The 22,164-nt window shown below is 46.3% G+C and overlaps 1 protein-coding gene across 5 annotated transcripts in view; it reads right to left on the bottom strand.

Annotated features, from left to right (window-relative positions):
• Window positions 1-22,164, bottom strand: part of LOC142292139 (uncharacterized) — a 218,340-nt gene that overhangs the window by 17,143 nt on the left and 179,033 nt on the right. For 3 of the 5 annotated variants that reach the window (XM_075337285.1, XM_075337288.1, XM_075337287.1), the window contains 3 exons: window positions 4,547-5,261; window positions 2,800-2,837; window positions 1,101-1,167 (listed from right to left, as the gene is read on the bottom strand). In XM_075337285.1, the coding sequence (XP_075193400.1) occupies window positions 1,101-1,167; window positions 2,800-2,837; window positions 4,547-5,261 (820 nt within the window). The remainder of the gene's footprint in view (window positions 1-1,100; window positions 1,168-2,799; window positions 2,838-4,546; window positions 5,262-22,164) is intronic. The other 2 variants (XM_075337286.1, XM_075337289.1) reach the window with 2 other exon arrangements.

Genomic DNA, 22,164 nt, shown 5'->3' with positions numbered 1-22,164 from the left:
AGTTGGAAAGGTATGAGGAGATCCAACAGAGGGTGAGGTCTCTGGCATCAAGGGAAGAGAGGATCTGTAATAGGAGGGAGTGGTCGACAGTGTCAAAGGTTGAGGATAGGTCCAAAAGTAGGAGTATAGAGAAGTGATTGTTAGCTTTCGCAGTAAGTCATTTGTGATTTTAGTCAGGGCAGTTTCAGTAGAATGATGTGATAAGCCATCAATGTTAAAGTTGTGGATAACTTCTTTAATGGTCATGCTAAAATTGGTCTTGAATACTTGAGCATGAATAATTATATGATTTTTCCTGTAAATAAGCTGCACCAAAATGTAGCGTGGTCAGACAGCCCTGGGGTCCTTTCAAATAACTATACAGGGTATGGAACCCAAATGCATCACACATGATCAAAAGGGGTGTCCTCCTCAAGTCCTTTTTTTTTTTCTATGTTTCAATCAGTATGTACGGAGTTAAATAGCAATGAGTTGTTGCCCACTGCATTTGAAACGGCACAGTACCAATGGCTTTGATCAGCACGATAACTAGATCCTGATATGGAAACTGTTTACAGCTCACGAAAAGCATAGTGATTAGTCAACAGACAGTTAAAGGCATTTGCTCTTGGTCATTTACTACTGATGGTCACTATGTATATGAGTTTTATGATGTACTGGCTACTATGCCTTATGCATATTGTCCTTTTCTAGATTATCTGTAAGTTTACACTTAATTAGTGATTATAACATCATCTATACTTATATTTACATCTGGGTCTCATTTTTTTGAATGTTACATATTATGCATTTTGGGTGCTTTCTCATTTTCTATTTGAAAATCTGGTTTAGTATTTTTTATTGACTACAATCTGTCTGCTGTGCTGCAGGATCTATAATTTGTTCTTTCAGCGGTGACAGTATTAGAAACAATATGTCTCTTATAAGACGACCCCTTTACCAATGTTGCTGCTGTCAACGCCTTCATTCTACAAGTGATAACAAGCTTCAAAACAGTGAGAATCAACAATATTATATATTTTTATCTGAGTATATCATTCTTCCTTTCTAAGATTTCTCTTTTAGAAATTAACCTAAAAATAATAATAAGCATTATTTACCATCTTTTTGTTCTGGTTCTGCATTCTTAGTTGTGTTTCTTCTTGGAGAATTTATAGTACTTTGTATCTAAATGCAAAAACGCTGATATTAGTAAAAAAAAATAAAATAATGCAAATCGCCTCTTCACCTCTTCAGAGAAAAAGAGGACTTGACCTCTGATGCAAACTACTCGATGTAGAAATCTTAAGTCAATACCAACCCTTTAACACTAGAAGTCCCAGATAGGGGTCATTTAACATTTCTACCATTGGAACCCTATGGAGCTCGAAATTCCTGGGACTTCTAGTGTTAACGAGCCTTGTCACATGTCCTAGGATAAGAAGCCAAACCAAAAACATGTTTAGACACGTGTTTTGGAGTATTTTCCCCTCATCAGTGCAAAGATCTAATTTGGCTGGGTGATAGACCTCTGACTAACATTTTTCCTTGTGGAAAGTGGCAAGTGGAATAAGTAGACTTATGAGCGATGAAATGCTTTTTTTGTAATTTAAAGAGAACTTGCCATCAGGATTTCATACCCCAAACTATTAGCATGTATATAAAAGTGCTTTCGTAAAAGGTGCTATCTTGCTCATTAAATTAATTAGCTGTTTTAGAGAAATCTATAGTTGAAATTATATACCAATGGGTTGCAGGTGCAGTGGGTGGGCGCTGCACTTACAGCTTTCCTGCCTCTCAGCCTATATCCCACCGGCTGCCTGCCGTCTCTGCCTGACAGGTGATCTGAAGCATGAGTGAGACAGGAGGCAGGCAGCAGGCGGGGAATAGGGAAACAACCAAGAGAGCTGTAAGTGCAGCACCCACCCACTGCACCTGCAACTCATTAGCATTAATTTCAACTATGGATGTTTCTAAAATAGCAAAACTAACAAACAAGTAAAAGGATTTACACAGCATTAAAGCACCTTTACATACATGCCTTTAGTTTGGAATATAAAATCCTGATGACAGATTCTCTTTAAATTTGCAATATTAAAAGGGAATCAATCACCAGGATTTTCATATATAAGCTAAAGCCAGCGCTATACTGGTACTATCAGGCTGATTCTCTACATGCCTGTAGTGGTCAGCTCGGATGATTAGGTTTGGAAATCCAAAAAAGTATTCTACAAACGACTCAATTTGTCTCTTGCAGGACCTGTGTGAGGCCATACCCATGGTATCCAGGTATCCAGCTTTGTTGGCTGAGGCCCCACCCCTTCTGGTCACATGGGTATGACCTCACACAGGTCCAGCAAGAGACAAAGTGAATAGTTTGTATAATACCTATGCTAATTCTAACAGGGGGAGGGGAGAACTATGAATATATGATCTGCTCCTCAGCTGCTGTCACTCAACAAGCGGCTGTTTTTATAAACTTTACTTTTTTGGATTTCAAACTCTAAACATCCGAACTGACCACTACAAGTATGTATAGAATCAGCCTGATAGTGCCAGTATAGCACTGGCTTTAGCTTGTATACGAAAATCCTGGTGATTGGTGACCTTTAAATAATTATCTCTCCGTCAATCTGAAATACCAGCTGTCAAATCCTTTCCTTCCTACAATATCATCTGTTTGGGGAAGATCAGAAGTCCCTCATACACATTAGATGGTCAGCCAATCTCACTAAAATAGATGAGTTTGAACGATTTTGTATTCATGGGCCATAACATTGTTGAATTCGTAGACAACCACATTAGAATCGTAACAGTTACCTGTGGAACAATACTTCTGAACTGTCCGGAAAAACTCCCTGAAATAAAAGTAGAGTTAAAATGATAACATTTTATATTTTAAAATTACATAAAAATGACAAGACAGACAATAAAAATGTGCCCATACAAAACATTTATGAAAAAATAATAATAATATAGACAAAAGTTGCAGAGCTCAGTAAAAGAAAGCTATAAAAAGAAGAGTAAAGCTCTGTCTGCTTGGGGTGCTTCTAAGCACAACATTCATTTAAAAATTAAATTGTATATATATAAAAAAAAATAGTAACCAATAAACTCATGTGCGCCCCCTTGTGGTTAGGTTAGTAATAAGTAGCGGACAATTGAAAATAGTCTGACTGCAGGATCAGATAACACTGGCCTGATGTCTGGCAGCTTTCCTCAACTTGTTCAAAGAGATCAATAAAAATATTCATCTGAACAATTTAGTTGAGGACTTCAGCCTAGTTTAGTTTAGAGAAGTCACATGCGACCATATTTGTTAATATTTTCTCCATAACAGGCTTTGCTGTGCAGCATAAGCACTGATCTTTCTGTTAAAACGATGGCTGTCTCCGGAGATTCCAACGGATCCCCCCAAGTCAGTAATGTCTATCGGACAAATGTACATTGTACAATGAATCTACTGCAATGAGGTGGCTTCTAATAAATATAAACCCAAGAAGAATGTGATGAACAGAGCCTTAAGTCAGTATTTTATCAACATGTATGTTCTGCTCATGCTTATTCTTATAAGTATTGTCAGTAAATTTGTCTTCCTTATTATAAATAGGCATCATATAAGTTATAATAGGGATTTAAAATCTGCACACGTTTTACAAACCTGTGTTATGGATCTGAATATTTAGAAGCTATGAATTTTTATGGGAAATAAAAGGTTTTCCAAGCTTATTTTTTTATTTTTACTAGAATACGCCAATGTTCGATTTGTTATTTGGAGCAATTTGGAGCCCGAGAGTCAACCAGATAAAGGTGCGGTGTGGGCCCCAATTTTAGTTTACATAGGCACATCTACACTTCCAGGTGCCCAGTGCTGCTGCTCAGTCTCATTCACGTGATTGACAATGAGCTCCAGGAACCAGGAGTACCCAGTGCAGTCAGTCACTCATGTGATATGCCTCTATGTCTGTGTAAACATTGAAAAGAATGTGACTGAACTACTAGACCAGGCACAGCCACCAATATAACATGGCTCTATGTATGTATAATCAATGGATGGGGCGATACTGAGCTACAGTACCAAGCACAGCCACCCATATGACATGATTCTATTTATGTATAATTAATGGATGGGACAATACTGAGCTACAGTACCAGACACAGCCATCCATATGACATGGTTCTCTGTATTGATAAACAATGGAGGTGACTATATTGAGCTACACTACCAGGCACAGCCACCGATATCATATGGCTCTATGTATGTATAATCAATGGATGGGGAGGACACTGAGCTACAGTACTAGGCACAGCCACTCATATGACAAGGTTTTATGCATGTAAAGAATGGCGGGGACGGTAGTGAGCTACAGTACCAGACAGCATGACCATATATCAAGCTTTTGTGCTATAAATATTTGCTCCTAAAAAAAAAACTATTTTGGAAATCAACGTGTACCTACAATTATGACCATATGAAGAGACCTTTTCCATATGAACTAACACAGGTTTTCCCTAGTCATCTAAATGAGACTTATTCTCAGATTGTCACGTAAACGGAGTCACACACCTAGTTTTAGTTTTTTTGAGATTGCCATTATCTGTTGTGGGCTGGCAATATTAGAAATTGTTCTTTTGTTTTGTCCTTTCTTTCCATTAAGCAACATTTTAACGTTACTGGAATTTGCCACAGGCAAGATGTCTCCATTAGAGAGCGGAGATGTTGACAAGTCATTTTCCATTTTCTCCAATGAGGCATCACTGACGCTGGTAGACACTTCAGCCTTGCTCCCATCGTTCTCCAGTGTGAGTGGAGAGCAGAGAATCGATTCAGGTTCTGTTATGGAAGAATGCCCTGGAGGATGGGTTTCGGAAAGTCGTTGAGGTCGAAGGTCCTTAGCTGGTTGGACATTAAAAAAATGAGAACATCCTACCGATGTATCATCTCTTATAGACGTACTAGCAGCTGAGCATGGAGATGCATCAAGTGTACTCATACCTGATCCATCTGATATATCACCGTCGGAGGACAATGAGCCATCATGTTTAGAAATCACATTGTTTAATTTCTTTTTTCTTTTAGAACAACTCGTGGACACTTTGTCTGCTATTTTCTCATCTTGTGATGATACAGGTTGTTCTTCTGTGAAATGTTTTCTCTTGGTAGAGCATCTTGAGGGAATACCATGCACGTTAAGATCACTCAGTCTCTCCGAAGTAGTATCCCTTCCAGAACTGTCTGAACCTCTTGAGGTTTCAGTGACACCTTCTGTAGTCATTTCTCCCTGGAAAAAAAACAACAAGATTGCTTTTAAAAAGAGGTCCTCAGACACCAGCAATTTTGAAAGACTGCAAGGTCTTATTAGATCTTTAAAGAGAACCCGTCATCACGATTTACCATGTTAAAGTAAAAGGTATGGTTATAATGATGTTACTATACTGATTTAATAGAGACCTGTAGTGAAGAAATCTTCAGCCTGGTTGTTGTTTAATCCAGGGTAGATGTTTAGGTGCAACAAACGTTTTGTGCATTGTGCGGGAGTGTGGGGTGGCACTTTAAGTTAGAGATATTGCTTTAGTCCCAATTTTTTCATTTTTACAAGGGCAAGACGGGAAGATGGAAAACAATTTGTTGTGTGATTTCTCCTGAGTACGCTGATACCCCATATGTGGTGGAAAACTACTATCTGGGCGCAAGGGAGGGCTCGGAGAGGAAGGAGCGCTATTTGAATTTTGGAGCACAAAATTGGCTAGGATAGATAGATCCCACATTGAGTTTGAAGAGCCCCTGATGTGCAGTAACAGAGAAAACCCCCCAACATGTCCCCCCCATTTTGGAAACTGCACCTCCCCAAGGAATTTATCTAGATGGTTGGTGAGCACTTTGAACCCACAGGAGCTTCACAGAATTTTATAAGAATATAAAACAACCAGACAAAAAGTATAAGGCTTAAAATAATTTTTAGTGAATAGATTAAAATCAAGAAAAATCACAGTGTTTGAAAATGGTGGTACAGGTATAGGAATGGATAGAAGGTCTACAAAAAAAAAAAGCCAATATTCACATATAAAAAATATGCTTTTTAAGGTCTACACATGCAATAGATAAAAAAACCAAAACAAAAAAACCTTATTATATAAAAAAATAAATATATCTCATATGCATAAAAATATATACGAGAAAAAAAGCTACTAAAAAATTTCAAAGTGCATCAAATATACATGTTCCCTTTAGAGGAGAACTATTTAAACAAAATAAATAACATCAGTGTAGTAAAGTGTCAGGTGCTAAAATGCACAGTATGGAATGACTATTGCATGTATTACTATGTGAATTTAAAAGGGCTGAAAAATTATATTATTAATTGCACTAGGGAAAAAGTGCAAAACCAGTACCTTGATATATTAGTGCAAAGGCAAAAAATATAACAGCCCCCCTGGAAATCTCAATTTAATCAAGAATATAAAGTGCATCAGATGAAAAACGATTACATATAATACTATATTAAATATTTAAAAGGTTAAATTATAACACCCCTGAAGATCTAAATTTAATCAAGCATATAATATGAAACAAGTATATATGGTGATGGTCTGGCCATTTAAGGGTAAGTTCACACACTGCGTTTTTTTGCCACAAAAACGCACCCGCGGCAAAAAAAAACACGGCAAAAAACGCATGTTTTACCGCGTTCTGGTGTGTTTATTGCTACGTTTTTATGCGTTAATTTATGAGTGAACAATGCCATTAAAGATTGTTGAAGAAACAAAAAAAAGGTCTGATGTCATTTCCTTCTTCAATATATTCTTCATTCTCCACTAGTGTATGCAGGAGAGCAGACAGCTGCAGAACTACAAGGCTAAGCATGCTCCATCCAGGACTGTATGCTTGAGGGAGAGGCAGGGGGAGCAGAACTACAAGGCTCATCATACTCCATCCACTAGTGTATGCAGGAGAGCAGACAGCAGCTGCAGAACTACAAGGCTCAGCATGCTCCATCCTGGACTGTATGCAGGAGTTTTTTGCCCCCCCCCCCCCTCAAATGACGTGGGCTTCGCCATATTTTTGTATGCTAGCCAGGTACAGCAGGCAAGTACAGGCTGCCCCATTCCCCAGCTGCCTATTTGTACCCGGCTGGGAACCAAAAATTATAGGGAAGCCCCTTTTTTTTTTTTTTATTTCACGAATTTCATGAAATAATTAAAAAAATAAAAATGACGTGAGCTTCGCCCAATTTTTGTGTCCAGTCAGGTACAACTAGGCAGCTGGGGATTGGAATCCGCAGCGCAGGGTGCCCACGCTTTTTGGGCACCCCCGCTGCGAATTGCAGTCCGCAGCCACCCCAGAAAATGGCGCTTTCATAGAAGCGCCATCTTGTGGCGCTGTATCCAACTCTTCCAGCTGCCCTGATGCCGGGTGGCTTTCTGGGTAATAATGAGGTTAGGGATAGCTGTGTATTATCAGCTGGCCCTAAGCCCGAAATTTCGGTGTCACGCCAATATTAGACATGGCCACCATGAATTTCTAGTAAAGATAAAACAAAAAACAACACAGAGAAAAATATTTTTATTAGAAATAAAACACAATTAGTGACTCCATCTTTATTGAAATAAAGAACCCCCTCCTCCGCAGTAATCCTGGGTCAAGGGTCCCGCGCCGTCCAATCCAGATCCAAGATCACCTGATCGGTTTGCTGGAAGGCAAAGCGATCAGATGATGTGTCAGGTTCAAGGACGTGAATCACATCACACATCAGCTGATTGTATAAACAGCGTTTATACAATCAGCTAATGCATCAGTAGAAAGAAAAAAAAAACAAAAAAAAAAACTACTCGCTTTTATGCAGACTCCCGTCCGATCGCTGCAGGACCCGGCGGTAATCAGCTAATGAAGTCTCCTGACCACATCAGCTGATAGTTTAAGACGGCTGGGCGGTAAAAAGCCGGCCTCACCGCTGCACTTACACGATCAGCTGATGCGTCAGGTGACCGCGTCAGCTGATCAACTGCAGGTCCTGCAGCTATCGGAAATGCCCGGGAGTCTGCACACAGCCGGAGCAGGGGTGGTGGTACCGGGAAGAGGAGGTGGGAGTGGACATGTCGGGAGTCTGCAGACAGGTGAGTATGACAATTTTTTTTCTACTGTTCACGTTTTATTTCGCAGCTGCTTCCACCTCCCGCCCGGACATGGCGCCGGACGGGAGGTGGAAGCAGCGGTGTCGGTAACGGGAGGATTCATGCTTCTATGTTTACCAACAGAAGGAATCCTCTTCCTGTACATGTCACTTTAAAAACGCACCTATAAACGCAAGGGGTGGGCAGTAGTCATAGAAACGCACTAAAACGCAGCTATATTTGCAATTTGCGTTTTTCATTGCGTTTTTGAACATCTCATTGAACTCAATGGGTGGAAAACGCAGTGAAAAATGCAAAAATAATTGACATGCTGCGTTTTTGTGGGCAACAAAAAAACGCAGCTAAAAAAACCCCAAAACGCTGTGTGTAGACAGCAAAAATGAAAACTCAGACTTTGCTGAAGAAGCAAAGTCATGCAGTTTTCTGAACAAAAACGCACCCGAAAAACGCGCAAAAACACCCTGAAAAACGCACTGTGCGCACATAGCCTTAGAATATATAATGCACTCTGCCCAGCTAAAAGCTTAGTTAAACAAGTACATCAGTATCATGCTGGGAGCAAGCGAAGATAAGATAACAGTGCAGGACCAATAGTGGTCTATGCGACAAAACAACAGGGGTCAAAGTTATATCACTAAGGCTATGTGCGCACAGTGCGTTTTTCGGGTGCATTTTTGGGCTGAAAACTGCATGACTTTGCTTCCCCAGCAAAGTCTATGAGTTTTCAGTTGTGCTGTCCGCACACAACTTTTTTTATCTGCGTTTTTGAGCTGAAAAAAACAAACAAACAAACAAAAAAAAAAAGTCATGTCAATTCTTTTCTGCGTTTTTCTGCGTTTTCCACCCATCCAATGTATTGGAAAAACGCAGCAAAACGCAGCCAAAAACGCACTAAAATGCGGCAAAAACGCATGCGTTTTTACCAATGCATTTTTGCCACAGGTGCGTTTTTTGCGGCAAAAAACGCACAAAAACGCAGTATCAAAAAAACGCAGCGTGCGCACATAGCCTTAGGACAGTTTCAGACTTCTGTGTTTAATCAGGTAAAAGCCACACGCATGGCTATGGTCATACGTGTGTCACACTTGTTACGCATGTGACATCTGTGTTTGCATACGTGTGACACGTACCGGAGAAACCAGAGGTCTTTCAAATAAAAAAGATTTTCTATATTTACCTGTTTCCAGCGCGGTTTTGTTCGGCTCTGCCGCTTCTGACCGCCGCTCATTATATTCATTGATTATTCACTGCACTGAGGAGCGGGAAGCCAGTAGCTTTACGAGCACAGCAAAGTCCGTAGCCAGGTAACTGAATGTCCCCAATCTGAGTTTCTTCCAGTCGAATCCTAGGATCTTTGGCGGTGCTCCTGCACAATCTAATCCGGTTTCAGATTCCCTAGCTGGTGTCGAAGTGCCTAGGCTGGGTAATGGACTGTCAACTGGGATTGAAACCCCTAGATTGCAGCATTGCAGCAACAGAAAAACCTGGTGACTCCATCAGTCCCTTTTTATATCTCCCGTGCACTCATTCCAGGGTATTGTGGTCTTATCGGATTGGTGGAATAAGGCTGTGCTCTTATTGGGTGGCATTTCAATCTACATAGTAAATTCTCATCTGAGTTAGGTAGACAGAGAGACTGGGAAAAGTTACATTAATTTAGCAATCCACATTCTCAGACAATGGGAGGCTCCGATAGTCCTGGGGAAAACAATGACTCAACAAACACTAGTTAACACACAAAAAGGACTCTTGTCTGGCCAATTAAAAACATTAACCCCTGACAGACGTTTTGGCAGTGTCTTCACACCATTTAATTGGCCAAAGGGCCTATTTTTTCTATTTTTTTTAAAAAAAAAAGGTTCACCACTGCAGAAGTAACTGGTGCCTCATTTTTGAAAATTGCCTCCTATTAAGATCGTTCTAGTTGGCTATAGCAACCAGAGTGCAGCTTTCAGCCTTGAAGCTGATGAGGTAAAATGACGGCTGCCCAGTGCTGTGTGTTCAAAGAAGCCGACAGTGGTGTCTCAAAGCAGGAGCCCGTGCAGCAAGAGGTGGAGGATTTGCTGAAGTAAGTACAGCAGGGAGGAGGCCGGCCGAGGTCACTGCGCCGACCACAAGGGTGTGCGCTGCTGCTCTCTGCTATCCGCCAATACAAATACAGGCAGCAAAGTCACTGACGTCACCTGCACCAATCACCGCATGTTGCTGTTTTCTTATTTGCCAACACACAAACATACACGCAATATTATATATATATATATATATATATATATATATATATATATATATATATATATATATATATATATATATATATATATATATATATATATATATATATATACACACATATACATATACATTATACACATACACACAGTACAGACCAAACATTTGGACACACCGTCTCATTCAATGTTTTCTTTATTTTCATGACTCTGAAAATTGTAGATTCGCATTGAAGGCATCAAAACTATGAATTAACACATGTGGAATGAGATACTTAACAAAAAAGTGTTAAACAACTGAAAATATGTCTTATATTCTAGGTTTTTCAAAGTAGCCACCTTTTGCTTTGATTACTGCTTTGCACACTCTTGGCATTCTCTTGATGAGCTTCAAAGAGGTAGTCACCGGAAATGGTTTTCCAACAGTCTTGAAGGAGTTCCCAGAGATGCTTAGCACTTGTTGGCTCTTTTGCCTTCACTCTGCGGTCCAGCTCACCCCCAAACCCTCTCGATTGGGTTTAGGTCTGGTGACTGTGGAGGCAAGGTCATCTGGCGTAGCACCCCATCACTCTCCTTCTTAGTCAAATAGCCCTTACACAGCCTGGAGATGTGTTTGGGGTCATTGTCCTGTTGAAAAAAAAAATTATGGTCCAACTAAAACGCAAAACCGGATGGAATAGCATGCCACTGCAAGATGCTGTGGTAGCCATGCTGGTTCAGTATGCCTTCAATTTTGAATAAATCCCCAAAAGTGTCACCAGCAAAGCACCCCAACACCATCACACCTCTTCCTCCATGCTTCACGGTGGGAACCAGTGAGTCCATCCGTTCAACTTTTCTTTGTCGCTCCATTGGGAGACCCAGACAATTGGGTGTATAGCTTCTGCCTCCGGAGGCCACACAAAGTATTACACTTAAAAGTGTAAAGCCCCTCCCCTTCTGCCTATACACCCCCCGTGCATCACGGGTCTCCTCAGTTTTTATGCTTTGTGCGAAGGAGGCTGACATCCACGCATAGCTCCACATCTTAGTCAGCAGCAGCTGCTGACTAGGTCGGATGGAAGAAAAGAGGGCCCATAACAGGACCCCCAGCATGCTCCCTTCTCACCCCACTCTGGTCGGCGGTGCTGTTAAGGTTGAGGTACCCATTGCGGGTACACAGGCAGGAGCCACATGCTGTTTTCCTTCCCCATCCCTTAATGGGCTCTGGGTGAAGTGGGATCCTAATCGGTCTCCAGGCACTGGGACCGTGCTCCCTCCACAGCCCCTGGGGATTCTGCTGGACTGGAGCTGAGTATCGTCAGGGACAAGGCCCTGCAACTGTGAGGTACTCTGTGTCCCCGTGGGGACCGCGTATGGATCGCTTGTGCCACACACACTGCAGCACTGCTGGGTGTGTTAGTGCGCCGGGGACTACCGCGCCGGCCGTGCTTATTTGCCGGCCGCGCTTATAACTTTAGTCCCCGGCTTTTGCGGCCTAGTTTCGCTTATTCCCGCCCACAGGCCTGCCAGTCAGGGGAAGGGCGGGACGCTGCACAGGACGGCAGTGCTGAGGGCTGGAGCATACCTAGTATCCTCCTCCCCCCTCATTCAGCACAGTGGGGCACTAGATTCCCGCACTTTTCAAGGGCACGCCCACGGCCCCCTCCTCTCCACAGAATGCCGGCAGCCATTCCTGTCAGCATTTCAGACCGGAGAAGACAACAGAGAGGCTCAGGCAGGGAATCTGATAATCACACAACCGCTTTGAGCGGTCGGTAAGCAGCACCTGTGGTGCTGGCCCCACTGAGTACCGAAGTGTATATATATATATATATGCTTATATGCTATACATTACACTGTATGGTCGCACTGTTGATTTTTGGCTATATACCCTCCTGGATTGTATCAGAGGAGACAACAGCATGTCGTCCGCAAAAAGCAAGGGTGCCAAAGCACAGGCTTACTTTGCAACCTGTACCTCATGTGCGGCTATCCTACCGGCAGGTTCCACTGACCCTCATTGTGTGCAATGTTCGGCCCCTGTGGCTCTTACTCAGCCGGAGCCTCTGCTGGCCCAGGTGGAACCACCTGCTACCACTGTCCAGGTACAGGGACGGAGTTTGCAGTATTGCTGACAAACTGTCTGAGAGTATGGATAAATGGTCTACTAAGATACTAGAAGCCTTACAGTCCAGACTGGTGATTCAGGCCCCGGGCACTGTTCAATCATTGGCCCAAGGCACCCCTCAATTGGAGCAGCAAAGTGCTCCTGGGGTGACCCACAGGTCCCAGGGTGAGGTCCCTGACACGGACCGCAGTCCCAGACCGCCTAAGCGGGCTCGCTGGGGAATTTCACTCGACTTCATCAAGCAGATGAAGCGGAGGTAGCAGATCAGGATTCTGATCCTGAGATCGCTCTCAACCTAGATACACCTGAAGGTGACGCCATAGTGAATGATCTTATAGCGTCCATCAATCAGGTATTGGATATTTCTCCCCCAGCTCCTACAATGGAGGAGTCAGCTTCTCAGCAGGAGAAATTCCGTTTCAGGTGTCCCAAGCGTTCTTTCGGTACGTTTCTGGATCACTCTGACTTCAGAGACGCAGTACAGAAACACCGGGCTTGTCCAGATAAGCGTTTTTCCAAGCGCCTTAAGGATACACGTTATCCCTTCCCCCCTGACGTTGTCAAGGGCTGGGCTCAGTGTCCTAAGGTGGATCCTCCAATCTCCAGACTGGCGGCTAGATCCATAGTTGCAGTGGAAGATGGGGCTTCACTCAAAGATGCCACTGACAGACAGATGGAGCTATGGTTGAAATCCATCTATGAAGCGATCGGCGCGTCTTTTGCTCCAGCATTCGCAGCCGTATGGGCACTCCAAGCTATCTCAGCTTGTCATGCGCAGATTAATACGGTCACACGTTCATCTGCTCCGCAAGTGATGCCATTAACCACTCAGGCGTCGGCAATTGCGTCCTACGCCATTAATGCTGTCCTGGACTCTGCGAGCCGTACGGCGGTAGCATCCGCCAATTCCGTGGTAGTCCGCAGGGCCATGGGACTACGTGAATGGAAGGCAGACTCTGCTTCCAAAAAAGTTCTTAACCTGTTTGCCATTTTCTGGCGGCCGCCTGTTTGGCGAGAAATTGGATGAAATCATTAAACGATCCAAGGGAAAGGACTCATCCTTACCCCAGGCCAAACCAAACAGACCTCAACCACGAAAGGTACAATCGAGGTTTCGGTCCTTTCGGACCGCGGGCAGGCCTCAGAAGGATCAGAGGAACTCCGATCATGGCGGTCTAAGGCACGCCCTAAAAAGACCGCCGGAGGAACCGCTCCCAAAGCGGCCTCCTCATGACTTTCAGTCTCCTCACACCGCATCCTCGGTCGGTGGCAGACTATCCCGCTTTTGCGACACCCGGCTGCCACAAGTAAAAGACCGATGGGTGAGAGACATTCTATCTCACGGTTACAGGATAGAGTTCAGCTCTCGTCCTCCGACTAGATTCTTCAGAACATCTCCGCCCCCCGAGAGAGCCGATGCTCTTCTGCAGGCGGTGTGCACGCTGAAGGCGGAAGGAGTGGTGATCCCTGTTCCTCTTCAGCAGCAGGGTCACGGTTTTTACTCCAACTTGTTCGTGGTGCCGAAAAAGGACGGATCCTTCCGTCCTGTTCTGGACCTCAAACTGCTCAACAAACATGTAAAAACCAGGCGGTTCCGGATGGAATCGCTCCGCTTTCGTGGCTCTGCCTTTCAGCCTGGCGACAGCCCCACGGGTCTTCACCAAGGTCATGGCAACAGTGGTAGCAGTCCTACACTCTCAAGGACACTCGGTGATCCCTTACTTAGACGATCTGCTTGTGAAGGCACCCTCTCAAGTGGCATGCCAACACAGCCTAAACATTGCTCTGGAGACTCTCCAGAGCTTCGGGTGGATCATCAATTTTCCAAAGTCAAATCTGACACCGGCCCAATCACTGGCATATCTTGGCATGGAGTTTCATACCCTCTCAGCGATAGTGAAACTTCCGCTGGACAAACAGCGTTCACTACAGACAGGGGTGCACTCTCTCCTTCAAGGCCAGTCACACCCCCTGAGGCGCCTCATGCACTTCCTAAGGAAGATGGTAGCAGCAATGGAGGCAGTCCCTTTTGCGCAGTTTCATCTGCGTCCTCTTCAATGGGACATTCTCCGCAAATGGGACAGGAAGTCGACGTCCCTCGACAGGAACGTCTCCCTTTCGCGGGCAGCCAAGGCTTCCCTTCAGTGGTGGCTTCTCCCCACTTCTCTGTCGAAGGGGAAATTCTTCCTACCCCCATCCTGGGCGGTGGTCATGACGGATGCGAGCCTGTTAGGGTGGGGAGCGGTTTTTCTCCACCACAGGGCTCAGGGTACTTGGACTCAGACAGAGTCCTCCCTTCAGATCAATGTTCTGGAGATAAGGGCAGTGTATCTTGCCCTAAAGGCGTTCCAGCCGTGGCTGGAAGGCAAGCAGATCCGAATTCAGTCGGACAACTCAACACGCAGTCGGCAAGCCTTCCAGGAAGTCCGGCGGATTCTGCTGTGGGTGGAAGCCACAGCCTCCACCATATCCGCAGTTCACATCCCGGGCGTAGAAAGCTGGGAAGCAGACTTTCTCAGTCGTCAGGGCATGGACGCAGGGGAATGGTCCCTTCACCCGGACGTGTTTCAGGAGATCTGTTGCCGCTGGGGGATGCCGGACGTCGACCTAATGGGGTCCCGGCACAACAACAAGATCCCGACATTTATGGCACGGTCTCAAGATCACAGAGCTCTGGCGGCAGACGCCTTAGTTCAGGATTGGTCGCAGTGTCAACTCCCTTATGTATTTCCTCCTCTGGCACTGTTGCCCAGAGTGTTACGCAAGATCAGGTCCGATTGCCGCCGCGCCATCCTCGTCGCTCCAGACTGGCCGAGGAGGTCGTGGTACCCGGATCTGTGGCATCTCACGGTGGGCCAACCGTGGGCACTGCCAGACCGACCAGACTTGCTGTCTCAAGGGCCGTTTTTCCATCTGAATTCTGCGGCCCTCAACCTGACTGTGTGGCCATTGAGTCCTGGATCCTAGCGTCATCAGGGTTATCTCAAGAGGTCATTGCCACTATGAGACAGGCTAGGAAACCAACGTCCGCCAAGATCTACCACAGGTCGTGGAGGATATTCCTACCTTGGTGCTCTGCTCAGGGTTTTTCTCCCTGGCCATTTGCCTTACCCACTTTTCTGGCATTCCTTCAATCCGGACTGGACAAGGGTTTGTCGCTCGGCTCTCTTCAGGGACAGGTTTCAGCGCTCTCTGTATTTTTTCAGAAGCGCCTAGCCAGACTTCCACAGGTACGCACGTTCCTGCAGGGGGTTTGTCATATAGTCCCTCCTTACAAGCGCCCGTTAGAACCCTGGGATCTGAACAGGGTGCTGATGGCTCTTCAGAAATCACCGTTCGAGCCAATGAAGGATATTTCTCTTTCACGCCTTTCGCAGAAAGTGGTTTTCCTAGTAGCAGTCACTTCACTTCGGAGAGTGTCCGAACTGGCAGCGCTGTCATACAGAGCTCCTTTCCTGGTGTTTCACCAGGACAAGGTGGTTCTGCGTCCGGTTCCGGAATTTCTCCCTAAGGTGGTATCCCCCTTTCATCTCAATCAGGATATCTCCTTACCCTCTTTTTGTCCTCATCCAGTTCACCAATGTGAAACGGATTTGCACTTGTTAGATCTGGTGAGAGCACTCAGACTATACATTTCTCGTACGGCGCCACTGCGCCGCTCAGATGCACTCTTTGTCCTTGTCGCTGGACAGCGTAAAGGGACACAGGCTTCCAAATCAACCCTGGCTCGGTGGATCAAGGAACCAATTATCGAAGCTTGCCGGTCGTCGGGGCTTCCGATTCCCTCAGGGCTGAAGGCCCATCCTACTAGGGCCGTGGGTGCGTCCTGGGCTTTGCGGCACCAGGCTACGGCTCATTGGTGTGTCAGGCGGCTACCTGGTCGAGCCTGCACACTTTCACGAAACACTATCAGGTGCATGCCTATGCTTCGGCAGATGCCAGCCTAGGTAGGCGAATCCTGCAGGCGGCGGTTGCCCACCTGTAGGTAGGGGCCGTTTTACGGCTCTATTACGAGGTATTATTTTACCCACCCAGGGACTGCTTTTGGACGTCCCAATTGTCTGGGTCTCCCAATGGAGCGACAAAGAAGAAGGGAATTTTGTTTACTTACCGTAAATTCCTTTTCTTCTAGCTCCAATTGGGAGACCCAGCACCCGCCCCTGTTCCCTTCGGGCTGTTGTTCTTTGGGTACACATGTTGTTCATGTTGAATGGTTTCAGTTCTCCGAAATTCCTTCGGATTGAATTTACTTTAAACCAATTTATAATTTTTCCTCCTTCTTGCTTTTGCACCAAAACTGAGGAGACCCGTGATGCACGGGGGGTGTATACGCAGAAGGGGAGGGGCTTTACACTTTTAAGTGTAATACTTTGTGTGGCCTCCGGAGGCAGAAGCTATACACCCAATTGTCTGGGTCTCCCAATTGGAGCTAGAAGAAAAGGAATTTACGGTAAGTAAACAAAATTCCCTTCTTTTCCGTCGCACAAAGACACGGTGGTTGGATCCAAAGATCTCAAATTTGGACTCATCAGACCAAAGCACCACAGATTTCCACTGGTCTAATGTCCATTCCTTATGTTCTTGAGCCCAAACAAGTCTCTTCTGCTTGTTGTCTGTCCATAGCAGTGGTTTCCTAGCAGCTATTTTACCATGAAGGCCTGCTGCACAAAGTCTCCTCTTAACAGTTGTTTTAGGGATATGTCTGCTGCTAGAATTGTGGCACTGACCTGGTCTCTAATCTCAGCTGCTGTTAACCTGCGATTTATGAGACTGGTGACTCTGATAAACTTATCATCCGCAGCAGAGGTGACTCTTGGTCTTCATTTCCTGGGGCGGTCCTCATGTGAGCCAGTTTCTTTATAGCGTTTGATGGTTTTTGCCACTGCACTTGGGGAGACTTTCAAAGTTTTCACAATTTTTCGTACTGATTGACCTTCATTTCTTAAAGTAATGATGGCCACTCGTTTTTCTTTACTTAGAATTTGTATTATGGCAAGAAAAAAGCAGCTAACAGTCTATTCAGTAGGACTATCAGCTGTGTATCCACCAGACTTCTGCACAACAGAACTGATGGTCCCAACCCCATTTATAAGGCAAGAAATCTCACTTATTAAACCTGACAGGGCACACCTGTGAAGTCAAAACTATTTCCGGTGACTACCTCTTGAAGCTCATCAAGAAAATGCCAAGAGTGTGCAAGGCAGTAATCAAAGTAAAAGGTGGCTACTTTGAAGAACCTAGAATATAAGACATATTTTCAATTGTTTCCCAATTTATTGTTAAATATTTCATTCCACATGTGTTAATTCATAGTTTTGATGCCTTTAATCTGAATCACAATTTTCAGAGTCATGAAAATAAAGAAAACTCATTGAATGAGGTGTGTCCAAACGTTTGGTCTGTACTGTATATACACACACACACACAGCCTTGTGAAAGTATTCGGCCCCTTTGAATTTTTCAACCTTTTCCCACATTTCAGGCTTCAAAACATGAAGATAAAAAATTTAATGTTATGGTGAAGAATCAACAAGTGAGACAATTGTGAAGGTGAACAATATTTATTGCTTATTTTAAATTTTTGTAAAAAATAAAAAACTAAAAATTGGGGCGTGCGATATTATTCGTCTTCTTTACTTTCAGTGCAACAAAATCACTCCAGAAGTTCATTGAGGATCTCTGAATGATCCAATGTTGTCCTAAATGACTGATGATGATAAATATAATCCACCTGTGTGTAATCAAGTCTCTGTATAAATGCACCTGCTCTGTGATGGTCTCAGTGTTCTGTTTAAAGCACAGAGAGTATCATGATAATAGAAGGATTTTTGTGTACTCACCGTAAAATCTCTTTCTCTGAGTCTTCATTGGGGGACACAGGACCGTGGGTGTATGCTGCTGTGACTAGGAGGCTGACACTAAGTAGACAAAAAAGGTTATCTCCTCCCTAGCAGTGTACACCCTGAGCCGGAGGCGGACTTAAAATCAGTTTAGTGCACAAGCAGTAGGAGGAGAACAAAAACACAACCATACATAAGTCAAGGTAATAACTTCAACAAAGTAGCCGTGCGACCCAAGTCCAGGGAACACGGGCCACTGAGATAGAAGGTCAATATGTAACAAAACAAGCAGGGCGGGTGCTGTGTCCCCCAATGAAGACTCAGAGAAAGATTTTACGGTGAGTACACAAAAATCCTTCTCTTTCGTTTCATTGGGGGACACAGGACCGTGGGACGTCCAAAAGCAGTCCCTGGGTGGGGAGCGGCAAGCCCCGCGGATAGGAAGGAAAACGGCCTCCCTCAGCGGGCTTGCCCAAGAAGTGAATGTACCCGCCTTGTACAGGTGTGCTACTGCCACCTGCAAAAGCTATTTCCCCAAGACTGGCCTCTGCCGATGCTTGGGTGTGAACCTGGTAGAAGTTGTTAAAGGAATGCAGACTAGACCAGGCGGCGGTGCTACGGACCTGGTCAGCCGACATCTAATGCGTAATCGGCCAAAAAGGTTCCCACTGCACTAGTAGAGTGCGCCTTTACTGCCCGTGGTGGAGATCTGTCCTTTATCCAAGAGGCCTCGGAAATGGCGGAATTGATCCATCTGGCAACTGAGGCCCTGGGTACCAGCATGTCCCTTTTGGGTCCGGATGGGATGATGAACAGCATGACCGTTTTACGGGAAGGTGCGGTCCTGTAGGCACAGAGTGTGAGGGCTCGCACCAGGTTCAGAGTATGGAAGACCTTCTTGATGCTGTGAGAAGGACCAGGACCGGAGGACAGAGAAAACAAACTCCTCATTTGACTGGAATGGCGAGACTGCCCTAGGCAGAAAAGAGGGAGCCGGCCCGAGCACAACCTTGTCCTGGAGACAAATCCGAAAAGGGGTAAGTACCGAAAGACCCTTTAGCTCGGACGTTCTTCGCAGGGAAGTGATGGCAACGAGGAACACCACTCTTCCACAACCGGTGAGAAGGAAGGAATCTCGAACGGTGCAAACGGTGGACCTTGAAGCAAATCCAGCCCTAGCATAAGATCCCACAGTTCTAGTGGCCGACGATACGGCGAAGCTGGATGGACAAATCCCTGAATGAAGGCCTTGATCCGTGGACGAGAAGCGAGAGACTTCTGAAACAGGATTGACAGAGCCGACACTTGGCTTTTTAATCGTGGAGAATGTGAGACTCGCATCTAGACCTGCCTTGATGGGAGGGAGAAGAGATGCGGTGTTCTTCAGACCACCGAAGGAAGAACGCTCCCCGTGCGGTAGTGGATTCTCGCAGAAGATAGAAACCTGACTGTAATCATTGTCTGTATTAACTCTGTCGAAAAGCCTGCCTGAAGTATTACCAAGGATACAGTAGCCAGACTGTCAAATTTTAGGACCTCTGGGTTCTCGTAGGAGAGAAAGAGAGAGAAGGCTCTGCCAACAAGGAGCTGGACGGTCTGGAAGGTGTCCCGGGAGGACAGCGTGGGTCCTGAAGAAGTTCCGCAAACCATGCTAGTCTGGGCCCCTATGGAGCCATTAGAATGTCTGGAAATCCTTCCGACCTGATGTTCTTAAGAACCTTCGGGATCAGGGTCCGCAGTGGAAAGAAGTACGGGGGCCTGCATTGGGTCCACACGTCGACCCCTAGCAGCAGGTGGTCGTGGTAGCCTGCGATGAACCATGGAACCTGCCAGTCGAATCGGGAGGTCATTAGGACCACCTTCGGAGTCTTTTATCTGCCGCCCATCTGGTTGAGGCTTTCCCTGTTGAGGGACCATTTGCTTGAAGCGAGGACTACCTGCCAGGTAGGCGTCTTGAATGTCCAGCGACGTCAGAACCTCACCGACTTCAACGGAGGTGAACACGGAGCGGAGGAACTCCATGCAAAATGCTAGAGGTCTCACGGACCTGCCAGAAAAACTCCGGGTCGAGGAGGGGGCGGACCGAGCCGACCCTCTTGGGGACCACAAGAGACTGCAAGAAAAACCGCTGGAAAAGTTCTGATGGCGGGACTGTTGCCACAAGTCCAGAGTGGAGGAACGACCCCATGGAGGGGAGGAACACGCACAGGAGACTCAGGAGGGCGAGAACGAAAAAACGTCTTGTGGCAATGAATCGAATCTATTTCGTAGTCTGAGACTGATCTCTCTGACCTAGGATCTGCCTCTAATGGGAGGTAGATCTGCTGGAGGGGGACAGAAGCCCCCCACTAGACTGGTGCAGCTGTCCGCAGACCGCAAGTCATTTGGAGAAGCGGCGCTGAGACCTGGAAGTGGACTTCGTGGACTAGTGGGGACGCGAACGCCAGGAGGGATTGGGCATAAAAGACGGGGCCCCCTTGTCCCTCCGAGGGGAGGATGTTTTTTTTTGAGGATGAGGAGTTCCGGACGGCTTGGGCCGAAAATAGGGAAGAAGAGTACTCTTTTCTCCCGTAGCCTCAGAGATCAGTTGGACTGGCCTAGGTCCTAAAAGGCGCTCCCTTAAAACGGAGGGGAAGCCAGCTACGCTCAGAAGCCAGATCCACGTTCCAGGTCCTGAGTCTGAGGGCTCGGCGGATAGCTACACTGTTGCAGGGACCTGGGCTGCTCCATTGGCAGGCGCCAGGGCTGCGTAGCGAAGGTACTCACCCGCGAGTCTGTGTCCAGGACATAGCGGCTTCGCAAACCAAGGCAAGGGCCGGGGAGAGGGAAGTTCTTGATGGCTCGAAGGCAGAGCGGGCCCACCTGTGAATGGTACGGTCTGTGGAGTCCCTGAGAGACGCACTGTTAGGATTGAGAAGTCAGGCGGGAGCTGGCGGGCTGACTACAGGGGAGTCTGCCCATTCTTCTCGGAGCCCTTCAGAGAAGGGATAATGTAAAATAATGGACTTACCGTCAGTACATACCGTGACTGGCTGTTGCCTGTGGTTGCTTCGTAACTCAGCGAACTCATGATGTCCACTGAATGCCTTATGGACTTGCCTCGCCCGCTGAAAGGGGACATGGGTGCTCTGAAAAGAGACGGGATCTACCTGTATCCCCAGAGACTGCTTCTACCAGGCTATCCACCATGCGCCGAACATCAGCCGCTTGTACGGAATCCAGCAGAGGTGCTGCATCTGAATCATCACCCGGGAGGTCGGAGGACTCCAAGAAGAAGTGGTACTCTGGACCTGGGGATGAGAGTGAAGCCTGGGAAGGCGCTGAAGACGAGACCTGGCGGGTCCGCTTCCGAGTAGCAGAGAACCGTGGGCCGGAGCTCACTTCCTACTGAGGAGACTGCGCTAGGCCTGTGGAGGGCTGAAAGCGCGATGGCAGGCGACGCAGAGCTTGCGCGATGGTCCGAGAGACCTCAGAGAGGGAACCTACGGACTGCGACAGGGACGCAAACTAGTCGGGAGGGGGCGGAACGCAGGGCCCTGCAGGATCGGAGACTGCACGGCGGCATCTGAGGCGTCGGGAGAGGAGTCCTGTGGATGCTACGGGTCTGCAGAGCAGCCAGAGCATAGCTGGACATCCTGACCTAGGGGAACTATATCAAGGCACGGGAAACTGGGTCGGGCGGAGCAGGATTATGCAAAGGTACTCTCGCTGGGACTGCTAGGCCGGAGACAGGAGAACGACTAAACTGTCGCTCATACATGAGGGCTATCTCCGTAGGAGCAATCGCACCCAGATCCTGTGTGCTGCCTACCAGTCGAGAGAGAAGGATCCCGGTCACACCGGAGCCAGGGAAATCAGGGTGCTGCTGCGTCAT

This window comes from Anomaloglossus baeobatrachus, chromosome 2, assembly GCF_048569485.1.
Source record: "Anomaloglossus baeobatrachus isolate aAnoBae1 chromosome 2, aAnoBae1.hap1, whole genome shotgun sequence".
Taxonomy (NCBI): domain Eukaryota; kingdom Metazoa; phylum Chordata; class Amphibia; order Anura; family Aromobatidae; genus Anomaloglossus; species Anomaloglossus baeobatrachus.
Note: the sequence above shows the minus strand (reverse complement) of the source record. Positions and strands in the feature narration are given on the sequence as shown.